The 18,147-nt window shown below is 42.1% G+C and overlaps 3 protein-coding genes across 3 annotated transcripts; all 3 read right to left on the minus strand.

Annotated features, from left to right (window-relative positions):
- Positions 1-2,970: 2,970 nt before the first annotated feature.
- Positions 2,971-8,386, minus strand: pgap3 (post-GPI attachment to proteins phospholipase 3). Its single transcript, XM_070851267.1, has 8 exons — positions 7,987-8,386; positions 7,281-7,378; positions 6,919-7,071; positions 6,765-6,827; positions 6,601-6,662; positions 6,032-6,168; positions 5,525-5,729; positions 2,971-5,351 (listed from the first exon to the last, which is right to left on the minus strand). Exons 1-8 carry the CDS (start codon positions 8,261-8,263, stop codon positions 5,288-5,290), a joined length of 1,059 nt encoding a protein of 352 aa, XP_070707368.1. The 5' UTR covers positions 8,264-8,386; the 3' UTR covers positions 2,971-5,287.
- A 1,722-nt stretch (positions 8,387-10,108) lies between these two features.
- On the minus strand, positions 10,109-12,954 carry mylpfb (myosin light chain, phosphorylatable, fast skeletal muscle b). The gene is made up of 6 exons (XM_070851268.1): positions 12,889-12,954; positions 12,158-12,256; positions 10,903-11,083; positions 10,732-10,810; positions 10,577-10,625; positions 10,109-10,485 (listed from the first exon to the last, which is right to left on the minus strand). Exons 1-6 carry the CDS (start codon positions 12,889-12,891, stop codon positions 10,384-10,386), a joined length of 513 nt encoding a protein of 170 aa, XP_070707369.1. The 5' UTR covers positions 12,892-12,954; the 3' UTR covers positions 10,109-10,383.
- Positions 12,955-14,876: 1,922 nt separating this feature from the next.
- Positions 14,877-17,941, minus strand: LOC139219961 (sesquipedalian-1-like). The gene is made up of 4 exons (XM_070851981.1): positions 17,763-17,941; positions 17,305-17,415; positions 16,621-16,924; positions 14,877-15,647 (listed from the first exon to the last, which is right to left on the minus strand). Exons 2-4 carry the CDS (start codon positions 17,383-17,385, stop codon positions 15,220-15,222), a joined length of 813 nt encoding a protein of 270 aa, XP_070708082.1. The 5' UTR covers positions 17,386-17,415; positions 17,763-17,941; the 3' UTR covers positions 14,877-15,219.
- Positions 17,942-18,147: the final 206 nt, after the last annotated feature.

Raw genomic sequence — 18,147 nt, forward strand, 5'->3', positions numbered from 1 at the left:
TTTCCCTGGACAGAGAGAGTATAGTTAAATTTTAACCTAAAGAGTTCTCAAAAAGACAAATAGTAAAGAGTAAAGAGTAAAAAGTACAATATTTGCCTCTGAGAGGTAATGGCATAAAAATGCTCAGCTGCATAAAGAGGAAATACTCAAGTAATGAACAAGTACCTCAAATTTGTATGTATGTAGCAGTACTTTAGGTGGAATCCATTTCTGTTTGACACTAAACACGCTGCATGTTAACATGCACATATCATTAATCAGATATAATTCCTGCATGGTATTTATACTATATAAAGACACCAATGATGGGCAGGGGCAAAAAAATACAAAACAAAGGCACCAGCTGCAAGATGATTGTTTTAGTATAACTACCCTGTATTGAAAACACAAAGGGAACTATTAACTACCATTTACCCATTTAGAGGCCAACTCCTTTTCCAGCACAGCCAGAGGGCACTTCATCGGTGGAGAAAATGCGATGCAGTGCCATGCGGGCTGTTCTACATGCTGGAAAAGCCTGAGCCCGTCGCTGCTGGAGGGGAACTTTAAATAGGCGGCTTGGCACCCTCAAATCTGGCAGTTCAATCATCCTGACTATCCTGACTAAGTCAATTGATCATCATATCAAGTTGTAGTGCCAGCAGTGGAAGAAGCATCAGCCCCATTACTTATGTGGTTGTAGCAATAAGTTTTGGGGGCTTGTAAGAGACAGATTTTAAAAAGAAGGCAGAGATATCCTGACTTTAAGATCCTCATGTGAGTCACCGGATCTCTAACTTCCGCAGATGCGAGATGATAGGGTTTCATCAAGGTTATTATTATTTTTTTCCACAGAGGACAGAATACAACTGTCTTCGCTGGCCAAACAGTACCGCTAGTGTCGGGTAAACTGAACTTCATGCTGTGGAGTGCCCCTTTAGAATAAAAATATTCATTATGCAGAATGGCTGCGGCGCTGCTTCATCTACAATATGTTCTGTGAAAGCTATGAAATCATAATCGGATGAAGTGTAAAGCAGCAGAACTCAAGCAAAACACAAGTATCTCAAAACTGCACTTACTGTGCAGCACATGTGGCGACTGCATAAACAATGAGATATGAAAATATTTTCTGGTCGGTGTAATAGAACTAAACAAAAAGCGATTTTAGGTAGCTCACTACCTCACAGAGAGGACGGTCTACCTGTGTCTTGTCTATAAAGCTGTTATTTATGACTTTATCAATCATTTACTGATGGAGGAATGCTCCAGAGCATCCAGACCAAAATGCTTTAGTCCATTAAATCATCTGCTTTACCTTAATTCCCCTCTCATAAGAGGCCCCCTAGCTGTATTATGGCTATAAATATTTATGATCTATGATTTCAGTGAGCATAATAATGGATGTTACAGTTCGGCGCTCTTTACAGATGGATTTTTGCGTGCCACTGAATTTCTAAAAGGGAAATGACTTTTGTTAAACGGGCTCGGAGCATCTTCATATTTCTCATGCCCCTCACTTCACAGTCACAAATCAGGAGTGGAAGGACGAAGAATAAACTCTATTCATCCCAATCTATCCAGTCTCCCCACCCACAGCAGCCAGGGTCAGAGTCCAACGTACTGCACAGAGCTATCAGAAAACAACAAAAAGCTACTCACAGAGCCACGCAGAACACACACACCCCGGACCTCTCACAAGGGTTAGCGGTCCTGGTGCTGCTTTAATGTTCGGTTCCCACAGAATAAGTCATTTTGCTGCCACTGGGGCCTTTAAGGGACAGAGCCAGTCTAGCATTGCGGTTGTAGGATTTTCTCAGCTGTAAGCTTCTGTTGAATTAAGAAACTGGGTTTTATGAGGAGTTCTCAAGCATCAGGTCTTGGGAATTGAAATGTGCTGGCTCTGTAGAAACGTGAAAATCCTCATAATAGCTATAAAGAGGCGCCAGTAGTCAGCTTTCATAGGAATACACATACAACAAGACAAGGCCTGCAGCAAAAACTCCACTGTAATTGTCTGGGACTCGTAAAACATGAATATTTTTTGGGGTCTGCACAGGAGAGAAAGAGGAGGAGGCCAGCGAGTGAGAGAGAGATACTGTGTGTGAGTGAGAGAGGCAGCTACTAACACAGACAGACAGAAAATATAGTTCCTCCAAGTCTAAAAAAAAGGCAGATTTTGGATAATATCATGTCCCAGCTCATGTGTTTACATAGATCAACAGGCTCAGTGGAAGCTTACTTAGTGATATTTGAGACGTGAAGACAACTTGGAGAGAATCTGTACATATCAAAGTGGCACAGATGGTATAAAGTCAGCAGGTGCTTAAGACTGCAGAGGAAGATGATTCACTGACGACATCCATCACTTTCTTTTTGGGTCCTTGAGTGATGATGTTGTTTTAGCACCTTGGTTTAGTTCGTTGTTAGACATTCTGAGCAAACATTTCCCTAAAAAGGATAAAAGCAGTGCACGGAGAAAACTCATGATGACGTTGTAATGTATAGTATCAAATCATTGGTGTCTAAACTTCTTGGCTTGTGATCCTTTATATATAAAAAACGGTCTGGTCATGTTTCCTTGTCATGTTGCAGATGTTTCACAAGTTGTTATCACTTTCACCAGAGACATTTACCCTCTAAACTTCACAAATGCTTTCATTTCAAATTATTCTTTGAGGCCCAGGGTTAGGGTTAGGGTACAACTCAGCCTTTAAGATACAAATTTAGGAGAACTCTACAGACACAAATAGACAAAGTGAAAGTAAAATAATGTGTATAAATAAATGTATTGTGTATTTTGGAGTTTTTTGCTCCACCAGTCTGAAAGAAGACATGTTATGGAAGCATCACAGCCCACAATCTTGAATTAGACCAGTGCAAGAAAAAAAAACAACTGTCTTTATGTGTATTAGAAAGGACAACAAACACAGAGGAGGATCGCATTTACAGGATAAAAACATTTAAAAAGAAAGACACAACGGAGGCCTGTTCCTTATCAATAAAGAATACTTTTATTTGTTCCATTTCATTTTTTTGGTCAAATATTAGATGTGAGGTGGAGGAAAGTGCACTCAGGAGGAGAGGTGATGGTGCGCAGGGCAGCAGGCAGGGGGCAGCAGATGAGTGAGGGAAGTGGAGGGATGTGGTCACTCGTAAGGAAGAAGGAAGTGAACACTGAAATGATTTACAGAGCAAAAACTGGAGTTTGTTTAACGTTAATTCACCAGGAACTCTTGAGCTTATGAAAATAGTTACCAGTAAAATGATTTAGCAGGTTTTGGTTATCAGTGGACAAAGTACTTTCAGTTTTAAAGTGACTATGATTTTGTGATAAATTCAAATTGGATTTTGTTCAAAAGGACAGCTCTTGTTTTAGCTCTTTAGGTTGTCATAATTGGGCCCTAGATATCGTTTCACGAATGTTGGTGCTTAATAAACAATGTACTTAAAAATATATACTATTTTTATTCCAATATCTATATAATGTTTCTCCTCTCATAAGGTCGGTATCTGGGATTTCAGGAATCCTCTTGCCACCCAAACCCATGACAACCTCTCCATGTCTTTCATCCTCAGTCTTCCCCCACCATCACAGGCTGTCAGCAAAGCTAAATTTACCCATCGTCTCACACACATTCACACAGCAAACCTCCTCCAACACATACACACACACACACACACACACACACACACACATCAGTAGTTATACAAAAGGTTTGAGCACAACCTACAGTATCTCCCTCACACACTCACACTCGGTGAATGATGGCAAAAACAACACAATGTCGAGTCAAGGCAACGTGTACATGCGTGCTGGTCATTGTTCACATTCTCACACAGAAGTACAAAGGCATGGGCAGAAGCTCAAACAATCATGCATGTAAATGTATACACACACACACACACACACATGCCCGTAAAGTGCACATATAGAGGGGAAACTCTGAGGGATGAAGACATACATGGTATGAATTCTACCGTCTCTGAGAGGGTAAAAAAAGCTTTGATTTGAAAAAAAAAAAAAGGTTACACAAAGAAAAAAAATGCTCATTGATCATCCATAAGTAGGTTATGATTCAGTGTGTAAGGCCGACATGGAGGGAAATGGAGCATTTTACATGATGGGGCAGTTTTCTGTAAAGCAGCTGGTTGTGTGTGCGTGCCGTTCTGGGGAATATTACAGCAAGAAATGCAACCGAATCTAAATAATGAGCGTCAATCAAACGCCTAAACACTGATTCTCACTCACACACACATACACACCACCTAGCCCCAGAATTTATTAGAAACTCTTGATGTAAAAAAAACAAAAAAAAAAACAAAAAGCCCCACTGACTACAGCTTCCTGCTGCAGCTTACATTTTCCTACCTGAATCATTCTCTCCTTTTCCTCACACTAAAAGGCATTCCAGGTGAATAAAAATAACATTTCCATTTTATGATCTTCAGGTATATCCCACCCAACTTCAAAATCAAGTAATCAAAGTGAAACTTTCAACAGAAATAAGCACAAATTGGTCAACAACAAATAAACAGAGTTACAACTAAGGCAGTTGATGAAAAAAGAAATTAGAATGAAGAGTATAAGAAACAAAAGCAGCCGTGCAAACAACAGCAGCACAAAAATAAAGGTGTGATGGTGAGAAAAGGAAAAAAAAAACACAGTCAGCTAGAATGGCCTCCGCGCATAAACCCTGTTCCCCCTCTCTCTAGAACAATCCACTGGCAGCAGCCACCCCCCCACTTCACAAGGGGCACCTCTCTGTGTCCGCCAGTCCACTTTTTGCACAGATGGACCCTGACACATGCTGTGCCGGACAGAGCAGGTTATGATGGCCTGGCAAGGGACATGGTGCCATCTATTGTCAGCCACAGCAAACTGCCGCATGTGCAGAGTGTTGGACTTCCAAGAGGCCAGTGTGAGTGACATCAAGTCACGGATGCAGGGGAAGTCAAGTGGAAGTCGAAAACTTGGTCTGCTGTACAAAACCTTTTCCTTCAATCTGTTTCACAGTTACGACAAATGGCAAAAGGACTGGAGAGCTCGTGTCAGCACAAGGCGGAGTTAAGTGGAGCAAGCATCGATCGAGATAATTCTAAAGAGGAGAGAAATCACCTCCAAATAAAAAAATAAAAAATAAAATAGATAATAACAAGAATGTAAACAAAGTCTACTTTGATGGAAGTCAGTGTAGTGTCATGCGTGTCATCTGGGAGGCTGAGCTACATCCGTGTTCGGGTGTCCAGCTGCCCTGACTGGAGAGGTGCGAGGGTGTAGATGTGGTGAAGAGGCGAGGAGCTCCTCCTACTCGACTTTGACCCCCATCTTCTCTGTGTTTAGTAGGTAGAGGCTGTCGTCTATCAGGAAACTGGAGGGAGAATCAAGTATTGATTATTTATCAGGTAGTTATATATCTATTATTATCCCTTTTGATTCTCTCTTTCTCTTCCATTAAAATAAACACGATCTTTCTTTTTCAGACACGGCCTGAAATGCTACTCTTCAGTAAAGCCATGAAACAAAGCGGGTGAGTGGACGAACCTGTAGAAAAGGAAGTGGACTGGTATGGTGCTGAGGTGCCACACAGCGTGAGCGTCTAGCACCCAGAGCATTGGGGGGAAGTCCATCAGCTCCAGCAGGGCCAGACCGTGAAGCAGCAGCACCACCAGACCGCACTTCCACCAGTATGGCAGGGTCCGCCGGTTCTGCCAGCACCAACACAGCCACCACAGCAGGTTCACCATGCCTTCAAAGACAAAAAAAAAACATTAAAAAGATAAGAAAAGAGAAATTTGAAGGACAAGGCAACAGATATGAGCAAAGTAAATCAGTAGTGATATTAAATAAGTTGTTTTACTGCAGACTGAATACATTTGATCAGAGTGATTAGTGATCAGAAAGTACTGGTAAGTATAAATATTGTAAAAATCTAATAATACAAGTACAAAGCAACTACAAAAAATACTCAAAATAACACAACTATCAAAAATAAGCTATTACGACAAACAACACACAAGCTTCAATGTGAGTTTCGAGCATTTGCTATACCGATAGTGGCGTTAGCAGCCATGTTGTAGCCGTAATCAAAACTGACGAAGGTCAAGTAGGACACATGAGAGGTAAAGGCCAAGATGAGCAGGACTCCCACCATGCTGGACACTCCAGGTCGCCTCAGACCTAATGTCCTGGCAAAGCGGGATTGGGGGCAGTGTGAACAGAAGAAATTGATTAACAGAGTGCGTTATAACAGTATGACAATACACAGTATATAACAGTGACAGTGTTAACAGCTATGACAGAGTGTGTCATAATAAAGTGTTACAGTGATACATTAACTATAACATAAGAGTCCCAGAAGATTTTGTGTTTGCCAACTTCTTTACATCATCGGTGATGTCAGGTAACAAAACTAGTTCTCCTGCGACCATATTTTTTCAATTCAATTCAATTCAGTTCACTTTATTTGTATAGCCCAATATCACAACAGAGTTGTCTCACAGTGCTTTACAAAGTTCACTGAAATAAACAAGTGTAAGCGAACAAACAATTCCATCTTCTATCATGAGATAAATGAAAACATTAGCAGGTCATGTTGGAATATCTGTTTCAGAGCTTACCTGACACAGCATAGGTAGATTGAGTAAAGAATGACCGCTGTTGCACAGAAATAGTCCATTTTCTGAAAGACATACAGAAAAGAAACTTCCAACAAAAATCAAGATCAAGTGGAAAAAGACGTGTGTGCACCAGTAAAGCTTTACAAGCGGCAGACAGCCATTACCTCAGTGAGATAGGTGTCACGGGTGTGAAATACTGTGGACCAGAACCAGGCATTAAGAGATACCTAAAGAAACAGACACTCATTAAATATGCATGATAAATTATCTCACGACACTAGCGTATTATTTGGGTCTTTCACTTTCTCTCCATCTCACCAGAGAGAAGGCGTTGATGGTGTGGTACATGGGGCTCTGGCGTGGCACCGTGCTCCGATAGCGCAGCAGCATGAGAAGGCAAGCCAGGCCATTGAGCAGAGAGGCCAGGGCGGAGGCTGGCTCCTCAAAACAAAGGAAGCGCGCAAATGGCCACTAGGAGATATAGAACACATCACATCTGACTCCAATCGGTTATGACAAAAGCAATACTAGAGCACTTTGTTCTAATATAATCCACTGATTAAGTGAACGGATTATGAAGCTATTTTGGTGGACGAAACCCTGCGTCCTCTCCGGTACAGAGTGACTTCGTGATGAAGCTCGATGTGATACACGCACTGGCCTCTGTGAGAAGCACTGACCTTGCCGTGAAACTGAGGGACCCTGTACCCCTCAGCCTGGTAAAGCCCCACGGTGGTCCACATGCACTGATAGCGACAGTCATCACGGCACGTCCAACCTGGAACGAAGACAGAGGAGCTGAGGGCATAAACACACACTGACACAGGTCAAAGGGTCAAGTCCAGTTTACCTGAGGTATAAATATTTTATGATTGGTGGCAACCCTAAAAATGAGCCCTCCTGATCTACAGCCGGAGAGAAATTTTCACTTTTTCTTTAAACTGTACCAAGTGCTTCCTCTTCTCATAATTTTGAAATTGGTAACTGGGTGCTGTGCCACTCTAAACAATTGTTAATGAAGGGCTGAGGGTGGAGTTACAATGGGTCTTTTGTGGCACCTTACTCAGCCAGAAAAACTGGCTGTTACAGGGGATGAAAAAAGTCCCGCGTTTTCTGAAACATCAAAGATGAGATGATAGTTAAAAACTAAAAGTCACTGCAGCCATGACACATAAATCAGTATCATCAGAGAGCAGCTGCATAGACGAGTTAAAACATAGTAAATGTTGTCAGGGGCTGAATTTAGCTCATGCTACAACGCAGCCGGATATGTTATTGTGAGTAACGTTATAGTGGGTATTTTGTTGAGAAATGTAGCTACAGACGCTAGCAAGCTAAGTTAGCTAAACTTACCTGCCAGCAACAGTAACAACAACAACAGCTCACCTGTCAGCGCCATGTACTGCGGCTGGGCGGACTGGAAGCCCCGTAGCCGAGCTCCAGTGCAGTTGGTCCGGACACATAGCTTCACACAGTCTCGGTAAACCGGCTCCTTGTCGCCTTGGGAGGACTGCACGGTGGTCACAGACACCAGGAGCAGGAGGACAGCGGCCACAGCGGGGAGTCTGACAGATGTGCGGCGAGGTAACGTTAACGCCGAGGCCATGGTGGTGGGTCGCGGCCCGTCAGAGCTCACAAAGGCACGGCGGGACGACAGCGGCATCGACGGCTTCCACAGCCGACCACATTACCAGACAGCCATCCCCAGCTAGTGGCGGCAAACCGGGCTTTAAGTGTTACAGCAGTTACAGAAGGTTTGTCCTGGTCCCCTGAAGCTCTGGTCAGGGTCAAGTTTCACACTCATACGCCGCTTCCTATCTCTATTTTCAAAATAAAACACTTACAGGTGAACGTTTGTGGGAGCTTTTGTTTTCAGCGATAAAACACCGAGTTATAGCTATTGTACCATCTTTGTTCAGTCCGATCTACCTACTTAGCTACGAGTAATAATTCTTGTTTTGTTAGATTATGTATTTGGTGTATTAATTACTGGTGCTTTAAAGCTACATATTGGAAGCTTTTGTTTTGAAGGCAAGTGTTTTGTTACAGGAAACTTGACTTCCTGTTTTGGCGATACGTCATTAGATCACGTGATTCGTTGATATATTGATTTTCTGCTAAAAAAATAATAATTACATAAAAACGGACTGGAATTAAACTGTACCTATAAAACAATAATAATTAAACAGCTTTTCATTATCATAAGCTGAGTTTTAAGAATTTATTGAATAATTTCAGAGTTGTTTTTTAAAAATAAAATGTACTTAAAGTAGTCATTTGATATATATTTTATATCTGTCTTTTATATACATTTATTTAATTTTGGTGCTCCATACATTCTCTCCCAGTAAATATAAGGCACTTATATTAACACTAAATAAGGCGCCTTGCTGAAGTGTACCGTAACAGAAGTTGTTGTGTCTGCAGAATTTAATTTAGCAACCCTTAATTTACCAGCCGTTTCATCAAAAACTGGAAGAACTACAACCTCCGAAATTGCCTCACTATTCATAAACCTTAGCCCTAAATTTGAGGGCTGTTTACGTCAGTGTTGTGGTTCATATATTTGCAGGTTATGCACACAGTGAATGCACAAAGATACATAAAACCTTGAGTCACAACCTCATTGGTGCAATCACTAGATTTATATTATATGTGTTGTTTATGTTTGTATTGTATGATCTATTATATTATATTTATATATACTTGGACTATGAACAGTATTTAAAATTCACTAGTTTTGTTCTGCACTTCTCCGCAATTTTCAGTCACCTTGATAATGTTTCACCATATGCATATTAAAAGTCGTTGTGCAGTCAGTGCTGTTTACAGGGCTGTCCACGGTCAAGCAGCAGTTTCATCACCCACGCCCACACTTAAACCAGCAGACACAGCGTCATACGAAACATATTAGATTTTATTTGTTCTTCTTTATTTGTTACAGACAGTCATGATAACAGGAGAGAAACATCGGTGAGAGGGAGGAAGAAAAGTCAAAAACAAAGATATTTAACTTTTGTTGGATTCTTTCCTGCCTCCCACTCACCAACTTTCGCCTTCTCTTTCTCTATTTACAAGATTTTTCCAAAAAAAAATCATGCTTTCCTTCTTTTCACTGCTACTTTTCTTTTCGTACCTGTGATTGTGAGAGAGGGAGACACAGATCCAAAAGAGAGGGGTGGGCAAACTATTATAGTGCAGCACCCCCACTCTTTTACTGTGCACTCCTCACTGTTACAAGCAAAGGGACAAATCCATTAAACACTCCGTCAGGCTGAGACTAACAGACCACTCGGGTCAGACTGCTTACTTGTTTCAAGCAAGTGACTGTGCTTGCACCACAGCACCCAAGATTTCTGACTGACCGCTGTATACACTGGACTGCATACACGCTGTACTGTATGTAGGTATGATGCATGCACTGTTGGCCTCAACACAGAAGGACAGAATGAGTGATGGGGGGGAAAAGGAGGAGGAACAAGAGGCAGGGACAGAGATAGAGAGAGTGTTTCAGTGTCACAAGATTATTTTTATTGAAAATAATCCCATGTCCCCCTGTTGATACTCACACACAAACACCCCCACAGCCTTCAGTCCTCTCACTGGATGTCTCGATAAAGTAGACAAGTCTTTTTGTAGTGAGCTGGCAAGCGGAAAGAGCGGGCCGGGGCGCGGAAGTGTGCAAGGAAGCGGCGTTGGAGAGGAGGGAGTGAGTAGATGGTGGGGGGTGGGGGCGGTGGGTAATGGGGTTGAACAGAGGTAGAGATCTTGAGAGAGGGGTATTTACTCCTCCTTCTCCTCTCCGTGTGTGATGACGTAGCAGATGTTCTTGTAGTCCACATTGCCAGCCACATCAGGGGGGAAAGCAGCCCACAGGTTGGTCATCTGCAGAGGAGGGATTCAGGAAATGGCTTAAAACTTTGAACAACTAAGGACCGACTGTGAGTATGAGTGAGACAAAGACTGATCAGCTCACCTCCTCAGCGGTGAACCTGTCGCACTGGGTGGTCAGGAGCTCCTCGAGGCTGGAGAGGGAAAAATGGAGATAAATGAGCATCATATGATCTATCTTGTTTCAACTTTGTGCCACAAAGAGGTTGTGATGGGTAAGTTAAAAGTAAAAGCCCTTACAATTCCTTCTTGATGCTGCCGGTGGCCTCGGGGTCCAGGACCTTGAAAGCGCTGACAATAACGTCCTCGGGATCAGCACCTAAGAGCAGCCAGGGAAACAAGACAAAATAAGACAAAGAGCGGCAAACAATGAAGGCTTGAATTGTGTGAGAGTGTATCATGTCAACACACCCTTCAGCTTCTCGCCGAACATGGTCAGGAAGACGGTGAAGTTGATGGGGCCGCTGGCCTCCTTCACCATGGCTTCCAGCTCCTCATTCTTCACATTCAGTTGGCCCATGGTGGCCAGCACGTCCCTGAGGTCGTCCTTGCTGATGATGCCATCTCTGTTCTGGTCGATGATTGTGAAAGCCTGCCGGGGACAGTCAAGTGGGAGAAGAGAAGTTAGTCAGTGAATAAGATAATGATTATAATAATGATACGTGTTGTGAGTAGCCGTACCAAATTTTCACCCCCTCCTCAGATGACATTCATAAGCCCTCAAACTATAAACAAAACTACAACCTTGTCCTCACATTTCTCACAACTCCTTGTCATAAGACTTGCTTATGATAATTATTTGAGTGAGATAGTCCGCCAAGATAAACGTGTAAATGTGGAGTTGTTCTCCACCTCTCTGTGCGCATAGCAGGGCGTTGCACCCGGTGAAACCAAAGATGGCATTGCAAACCTTTTGGGACTTGGCAGCTGGTCGGCCACTTGTCTTTCTAAGGTGTTAAAATGGTCTCGGAATTTGAGACAAGCCCCTTGCGACATTTAAAGAGAAGGTATTGATTACAGCTGTCACCGCCGCGCTCCCCCCTCCCCTTTATTTGCCTTGTGACTAAATCTTCTGACCCTGTTCCCAATGTTCTTTCACCATTTGAGGCCTACAAATGGTCTGCTATCGCCATTGTATTCTTTATATACCTGTGTGTCGACGAAAAGCCCCAGAGAGACTCATCGGATTCCATTACAAGGTGAGCAAAATGCTACATCCTTAAATATCACAACAAAACATTTTGTTCTCCTTCCTAAACATAGACTCAACTTCAGGTCAAATCTTTCCTTGTTCTCTCTACCTTGAGCCTCTCTTTCCTGCTTTGATTAATATGACTGTCCACCAGCTGTTGGGCGGCATTCCAGTGGGGTCGCACAGCGAGTGTGTTGAGTCTCTGAGGAGGATTACTGAGCTACCGCAGGGAAGAGGTCGCTACTGTCATCGGAAAAGCTCAGATTTACTGTCCTGTTGCTGATGAGGACATTTTTTGTTGCTATGCAGCCAAACCAATCAGAGCTAAGCTTCTTCGCCTTACCTCCAAGGTCAAATGATAGAGTCATCAGTTATATGAGCGCCACAAAATGTCTCTTTTCTTACATAGAAATACCTCACTTTAAACTACTAGAGCACTTTGAAGTTTGTGAGATGCAATGAAGAAAACTTTACCTCCTTGTACTCCTGGATCTGGCTCTGCTCAAACATGGAGAACACATTGGAGGATCCACCCTCACCCTGCTGCTGCCTCCTCTTGGCCTTCTTGGGTGCCTGTGAAATGATGACAGGTAAAGTACAATTCAAACATGCACAGCATCAAACAAACAGATTTCACTATGAGATGAAATGATCTCCGCTAAGTCTACAAGGACAATATATACGAAGACCATCATCGCCTATGTGAGGTCAAACACAGAGGCGTCCTACATTGTTTGTTTCAGTAACTTCTGCATTGGGGCTTATCTTTTGGCTAAGATATGCTCCAAAAAGTCTAATTGAATCACTGAATCTGCTTCTTTTCGCCAAATTTCAACACAAACACAAAGATTTTCTTCCTACACAAAAATTTATCAATTTCACCCAATTTAGGGGGTAAAAAACACTAATTGTTTTGGGGACTGCATTAACAAGCCAGTGATCCCAAAACATTCTGTATTTCAGTTCATCATGGTTAAGGTTTGAGATGTTAGCCAAACTTTTAGCTCAAGCCAGCAGGTAAGAGTTAAGACTGCGTCCAGATCCACAGTTTGGGAGGCTCAGTTCATCAGACTCCTATAATTTTTGCTTCGTGGGCTGTTGGTAATCCAGATATCAAACGTATCAGTGATGCTTTCATCTCATCAGTTTAGTGTAGAGAAGATCCTAGATCCCTAGAGACTGTTCTTCCAAGGAACCACACTCACCATCTCTCAAGTTTGTGGGGTTGTTGTTGGTCAAGAAGAGAAGCCTACGCCAAGCCGATGTGACTGACATGTAAGCATTGAACCCTTGGGGCCTTATATACTGGCCCGTGGGGGGCTAACTTTAGGCACACCATCAGGTTTGGCTGGAAAACAGAGCTGAGGGAAAGTAAGAGAAAGAGGGAGGAGCGAGGAGGTGGTGGGACATATCGGCTTACCGATGCTCCAAAATAGGCCCCAGGAGTCTTGGAATGAGGTGAATTCAATGCCAACACACATGCTTGACTTTGGTGTCATCTGTGGACTAATATGGCAAATCTGGCAGACAGGAAATGCTGCAGGACAAGCGAACTGGCCCCGTGCCCTTCTTCTTCTTATTCTAGACATACTGGGAGCCTTTGTTGTGGCTATTTTTGTTTCTTTTACATCCACCAACAGAGAGATCAAAACCCAGCGTAAGTCGCCAGGCTTTACTCCCTTGATACACACACACATATGGGATTAAACAGTAATTAACATCCTGGAGTTGCTCATGTTGCCAACATGTAATCGCAACTAACATAACGTGAAGTCATCACCCATCTAAATGATAGGTCCGGTCTGAGGTTGGTGTCTACTACTAGATCAGCGGTGGCCAACAGGGTTTATAAACAGTCATGAAACTTGAAAGCAGCTGGCTGATGGACATTGGTCCAACTCCAGCTAATGACACACGACTACTGGGCCTCTAGAAACAGTGACCTTGCATCACTGAGTCAACAGTCCTTTAATACGGACAGAGGTTGTAGGAAATGCTCAGTTTAAATTTCAAATTATGTTTTTAGAGAAAAAACTAAATGTCGAGCTAATGTTAGACAGCAGCAAAAGCAGACCCTGTAAAATTGTACACATTCAACTTCTACAGACGCCATGTTGGTTTGGTGCAAAACACACAAACAAGTTTGGCAGTCAGCAATAAACGCCAATGGGTTTGTTTCATAGTACACAACAGTATCTAATTTTCAAATGCTTAATCTCACTCTTAATATGTGTTTCTGTGATGAAAAGTCATGTGTGTGACTGGAAACAGCAAATGATGATTGGACAAAAAGAGCAGCTTTCCCACCACGGCTGCACTAATTTGGATTGCTCCTGGAGCTTCCCAGTATAGTTGCTTTAGAATAGGAGGACAGTGGCCCACCCACTAAACTCCATATATGAGCTCCATAGGCTGCCATCAATCACACCCCTGTACAGCTAAGCATGTATTGGGATCCACACCAGCGTGAACTGATACTGCGTCTTTGCTCATTTGTAGGCCTGCTGTTTCGTACAAAATGGTCTGTTTTTTCCGTAAAGGGACCGATATGTGTGACTTTTTTATAACCATTCTGGATGTTGATTATATCTGATGCGAGATCCTGCCACAGAGAGAATCATTTGCAGAGGGGCGAGCAAAACTTCAATCTTGAATGTGAGGAACGTCGCAAGCAGCAGAGCAGCCACTTCAAGTATGGGCTTGAAGGTGAAAAGAGAGAGAGAGCGAGACAGAGAGAGAGAGGGAGAAAGAGACCAAGCTCTGTCAAAGACCATAAAAACAAGACAGCTGTAGAGACTGAAATAGCGCTGCCTCCCCCCCGCCATTCTCTTTGTCAGCCATTTTGACTCTCTTCTAAAATTCGACAGACTTTGCCCTTCTTGGCCTGCTTTGCCCCCATACAACTGCTGCCCCCTTTTTTTACCCACACAATCATTGGCCTGCTTTAAAAAGAGAGTGTTTTGGACCTTTACTTAACTGGTACGGACAAACTGGACGATTCAACTGATCAATAACATTTGATTCTTATTACTTGGTGTCAGACCAAGATAGGACCACATTTTTATCTTGTACAGCTGTTTGTGTTTAGACAGCTAAAAATTGAGAAATGTAGAAAGCATGGCTACATATCTCAAATAAATCAGAAATAGTATTAATTAATGGTATCAAAAACTTTCATACCATGACCATTTTATTTCTGCTTTTATGGAACATGAGACTTGCCAGATCGAGGGTGCAGTTGCACTTGCTGTTAGCGCCTTTAAGAACTGTTCTGGTCTGCGACCTGATTTCAGAAGTTCACATGAAGGAATTACTTCACTGTAACAGGAAGCAAAGATCATTAGGGCAGGAGATCATAGATTATTTATTGACTATGGCATAATCAGTAAAAAACAAACAGTATGCTCCTCAACAACAAAATATATACAAATTCATCAAATATTTGACTTGTTGAAGTTCCTATTTACATAACAGCTTTTCAATGCAACCACAATTATTATAATTAAAGTTTAAATATTGTGTATATTTAACATTTATTATCCAAAATCTATCAAGTTTTCTTCCTGGACCACTTCAGCACCTCGTCCCCTCTTTGACCAATCAGCAATCAGTTCCTTCACCTCTTTCCCGAAATCTTCATGCAGTTTAATAAATTCCTCCTTGGTACCTAAACAGAACGCTGACCACTCCCCCAAGGGTGGAGCAGGAGTGTTGATAGGCACCACGTTAGCATTCCTCTTGGGCCACAGTTTGGGTGATCTTTTACTCGCTGATTTGGATGAAACGGACGGAGGTTGAAGCTTCGGACTGGAGGTTGGACCCAATCCGACGCCCAGCGCCGGATACGCAGAGGGAGCTGAAGTTTGTGAGCTCAGACAGGCTGCAGGATATCCCGCTTCTGCTGTGCTGAAATTTGGCATGACGAAAGGCTTGGCTGGGTCACTGGAGAGTTCACCTAATGCATCTGAGGAAAGAGCAAAGACGAATAGAGAAGACACGGAAAATGCCAATGAGCTGAAGTTACAGTTACTTACATTACACCATCAGCTTTTGGCAGTTTTGGTGGATCAGTTTCTTGCTTAAGGACACGTTAACATGTTGACAAGATCAAACAGCCAATCGTACAACCACCAACTGACCTGCTCTGCCACCTGAGCTAAAGCCACCTCAGCTTCAGAGCACTGAGAATGTGTTACACCTCAACAAGACAAACAAATGTAAACTTTAATTTTTAGAAGTTTTTATGCTAACAAAAAGCCATTGTTTGGAGTCTCAAACTACTTATTTATGTAGGGGCCAGATCTTAGACCACTTAATAACGGCACATTTTGAATTATTGTTAAATATGCCCCAATTCCTTTTTCTTTTTTTATTTATTATGTGCTCATTTTTGTATGTATTTTAGCAGAACCATTTCATTTTCTAGCAAAATCAGAGGATAAAAATTGCCGAAATATTGTTGAGCAGGAGGACAGACTGTTGGGGACTTTAATCAGACTTTGGAATTTGAACTTCCTGTAATCTCACAAATTTCCATTACATATTAGATATAACCAGATGATAAACTGTTGTTCAGTGTTTGTTGACTCGTCATCAGAGAGGATTTGATTCAAACGCATACAGAAGATGACAAAATACCATTTATACCTTAAACTGTACTGCAAGTAAATAAAACAAATCCACAAACTGCACCTTCAAAAACTACTAAAGTTGACTTAACTGCTCTGCTACAAATTATTATATAATTATTATTATTACAAACTTGACTTGTTGTAATCACAGTAAGATTATACTGTGTGCATACTGTGTACCACCATGTACATGGTGTCTAAACAGTGATGCAACGCCTCACACAGCTGCTCTCCAGAACAAAGGCAGCTCTCACCATCACATTTAAAAAAAAAAAAAAAAAGACACTCAGCCTTTCTGTCGCTCACCTTTGTACTTCTTCTCCAGGTCCATCACGAGCAGTGCCAGGTAGCTGTGGTTGGCCGACAGCAGGGCTTTGATCCAGCTCTCCTGATTGGCCTGGTCCTCGGTAGCAAACTTGTACGTCCGCAGTCCCGGCTCGCTCCACACCAGCGAGAAGGCGAACTGCTCCTCGGACTCACACAGCTGGACGGTGCAGCCCTCCAGAACAATCACTCCTAACAGGTCCCGATCAGCCGGCCGGTCCTTGTAGAAGAGGAGGTTCCCCTTCAGCACGCACCAGCGCTTCTGATAGGAAGTTTTTATTTCACCCTGTGGGACAGTTGTGCCATCTGTGGTTAACTGACTCACTTACAAATAGCTTGATTACTTAATTTCTTACACAACTTGCTTGCTGTAATGAGCAGCTTTCCGAGAGGTCAAGTGTTTAAGGAAACTACTGATGCAAGCACCAAAAAGTGAAGTAGAGTGAAAATATTACATTATTTTGAGATGATTCGAGTACGCCAGCTATTTATTCTGCTTCATTTTATGCAGTTTTATTAGCCTGATCTTATTTTCTTCATGAATAGTAGTTTCCCCAAGTAAAACACACTGTAACTTTGTACAAGTAAAGCTGATTATCATTATGAAGATACTGTTTAACACGTTATGGGCACATTAGTTATTGTAGGGTCTGAATATTCTTTTACCTTCTTGTACAGGTACCCTTCTTTGTCCACTGGGGAGTTGCAAGATTCAAAATAGGAGACAATTTTTTCATCAATCTTCATTTCAACATCACAGGCTGCCCAGAACTGAACCTGCAACACAGACAAAAGTAAAATTAAAGAGCCCACTTCCCTTTTAATTCCTGTTTATTTATGGAGAAAGAATATTAACGCTCGTCTCTGTGGGAGCATTTCCGTGTTGCTTTTAATCAGTAAAGTCCACCGTTTATTGTCGTTTACTTTGAGTTGGAAACGAGCCAAACTGACCGCCATTAATAATTCGCCAACTATTTTTTAAGGCGGTAACGTCTCACAACCCGCGTTTGTTTGTTTCTCTCTGTCTCTTTACGATAACAACTGTAAAAGACCCTTTCTGTCAGTAATACACTTGCTTTAACCTCAAAGTGTTTTTCACTTCCACATGGCACTTGTTTACTCACCTTTCCGAAGTGTGTGGATGTGTTTCAGTTTCCTCCTGTGGGTGTGTGTCAATCACTTCCTGGTTGCTAAGGTGAAGGCAGCACCACGTCATCAGCACTAACTGCAACTGTCCTGTGTACAAATAATAATTATACGACACACCAAAAACATCTTTAATGTTTAAGCCAGCTCTTTTGAAAATAAAGATAAATCAAAAAAAATGTAATTTGATATTTTAATATCATTTTAGTCTATTTTGTCATTTTATCTTTTAATATTACTTGTCATAAGTAACTTAATTGAGTATTTCCATTTTATGCTACTGTTTACCTCTGGTACACCACAATTCGACGCCAGTGTTGTAGTTTTCACTCTACATTTATTTGACAAAATTAGTTATTAGTT

This window comes from Pempheris klunzingeri, chromosome 20 (assembly GCF_042242105.1).
Source record: "Pempheris klunzingeri isolate RE-2024b chromosome 20, fPemKlu1.hap1, whole genome shotgun sequence".
Lineage (NCBI taxonomy): Eukaryota > Metazoa > Chordata > Actinopteri > Acropomatiformes > Pempheridae > Pempheris > Pempheris klunzingeri.

What these genes read in the sequence shown, in the direction of transcription:
- pgap3 (XM_070851267.1), bottom strand. Translation starts at nt 8,263, where the DNA reads ATGCCGCTGTCGTCCCGCCGTGCCTTTGTGAGCTCTGACGGGCCGCGA. An exon ending in GTGACACCTATCTCACTGAG is followed by an intron (nt 6,663 to 6,764) that starts GTAATGGCTGTC and finishes TATGTCTTTCAG; the next exon opens with AAAATGGACTATTTCTGTGC. An exon ending in GTCCACTTCCTTTTCTACAG is followed by an intron (nt 5,352 to 5,524) that starts GTTCGTCCACTC and finishes TTCTCCCTCCAG; the next exon opens with TTTCCTGATAGACGACAGCC.
- mylpfb (XM_070851268.1), bottom strand. An exon ending in AGATCCAGGAGTACAAGGAG is followed by an intron (nt 11,084 to 12,157) that starts GTAAAGTTTTCT and finishes TGTCCCCGGCAG; the next exon opens with GCTTTCACAATCATCGACCA. An exon ending in GTTCGGCGAGAAGCTGAAGG is followed by an intron (nt 10,811 to 10,902) that starts GTGTGTTGACAT and finishes GGCTGCTCTTAG; the next exon opens with GTGCTGATCCCGAGGACGTT.
- LOC139219961 (XM_070851981.1), bottom strand. Translation starts at nt 17,385, where the DNA reads ATGAAGATTGATGAAAAAATTGTCTCCTATTTTGAATCTTGCAACTCC. An exon ending in AAGGGTACCTGTACAAGAAG is followed by an intron (nt 16,925 to 17,304) that starts GTAAAAGAATAT and finishes ACTGTCCCACAG; the next exon opens with GGTGAAATAAAAACTTCCTA. An exon ending in CCTGGAGAAGAAGTACAAAG is followed by an intron (nt 15,648 to 16,620) that starts GTGAGCGACAGA and finishes CTCTTTCCTCAG; the next exon opens with ATGCATTAGGTGAACTCTCC.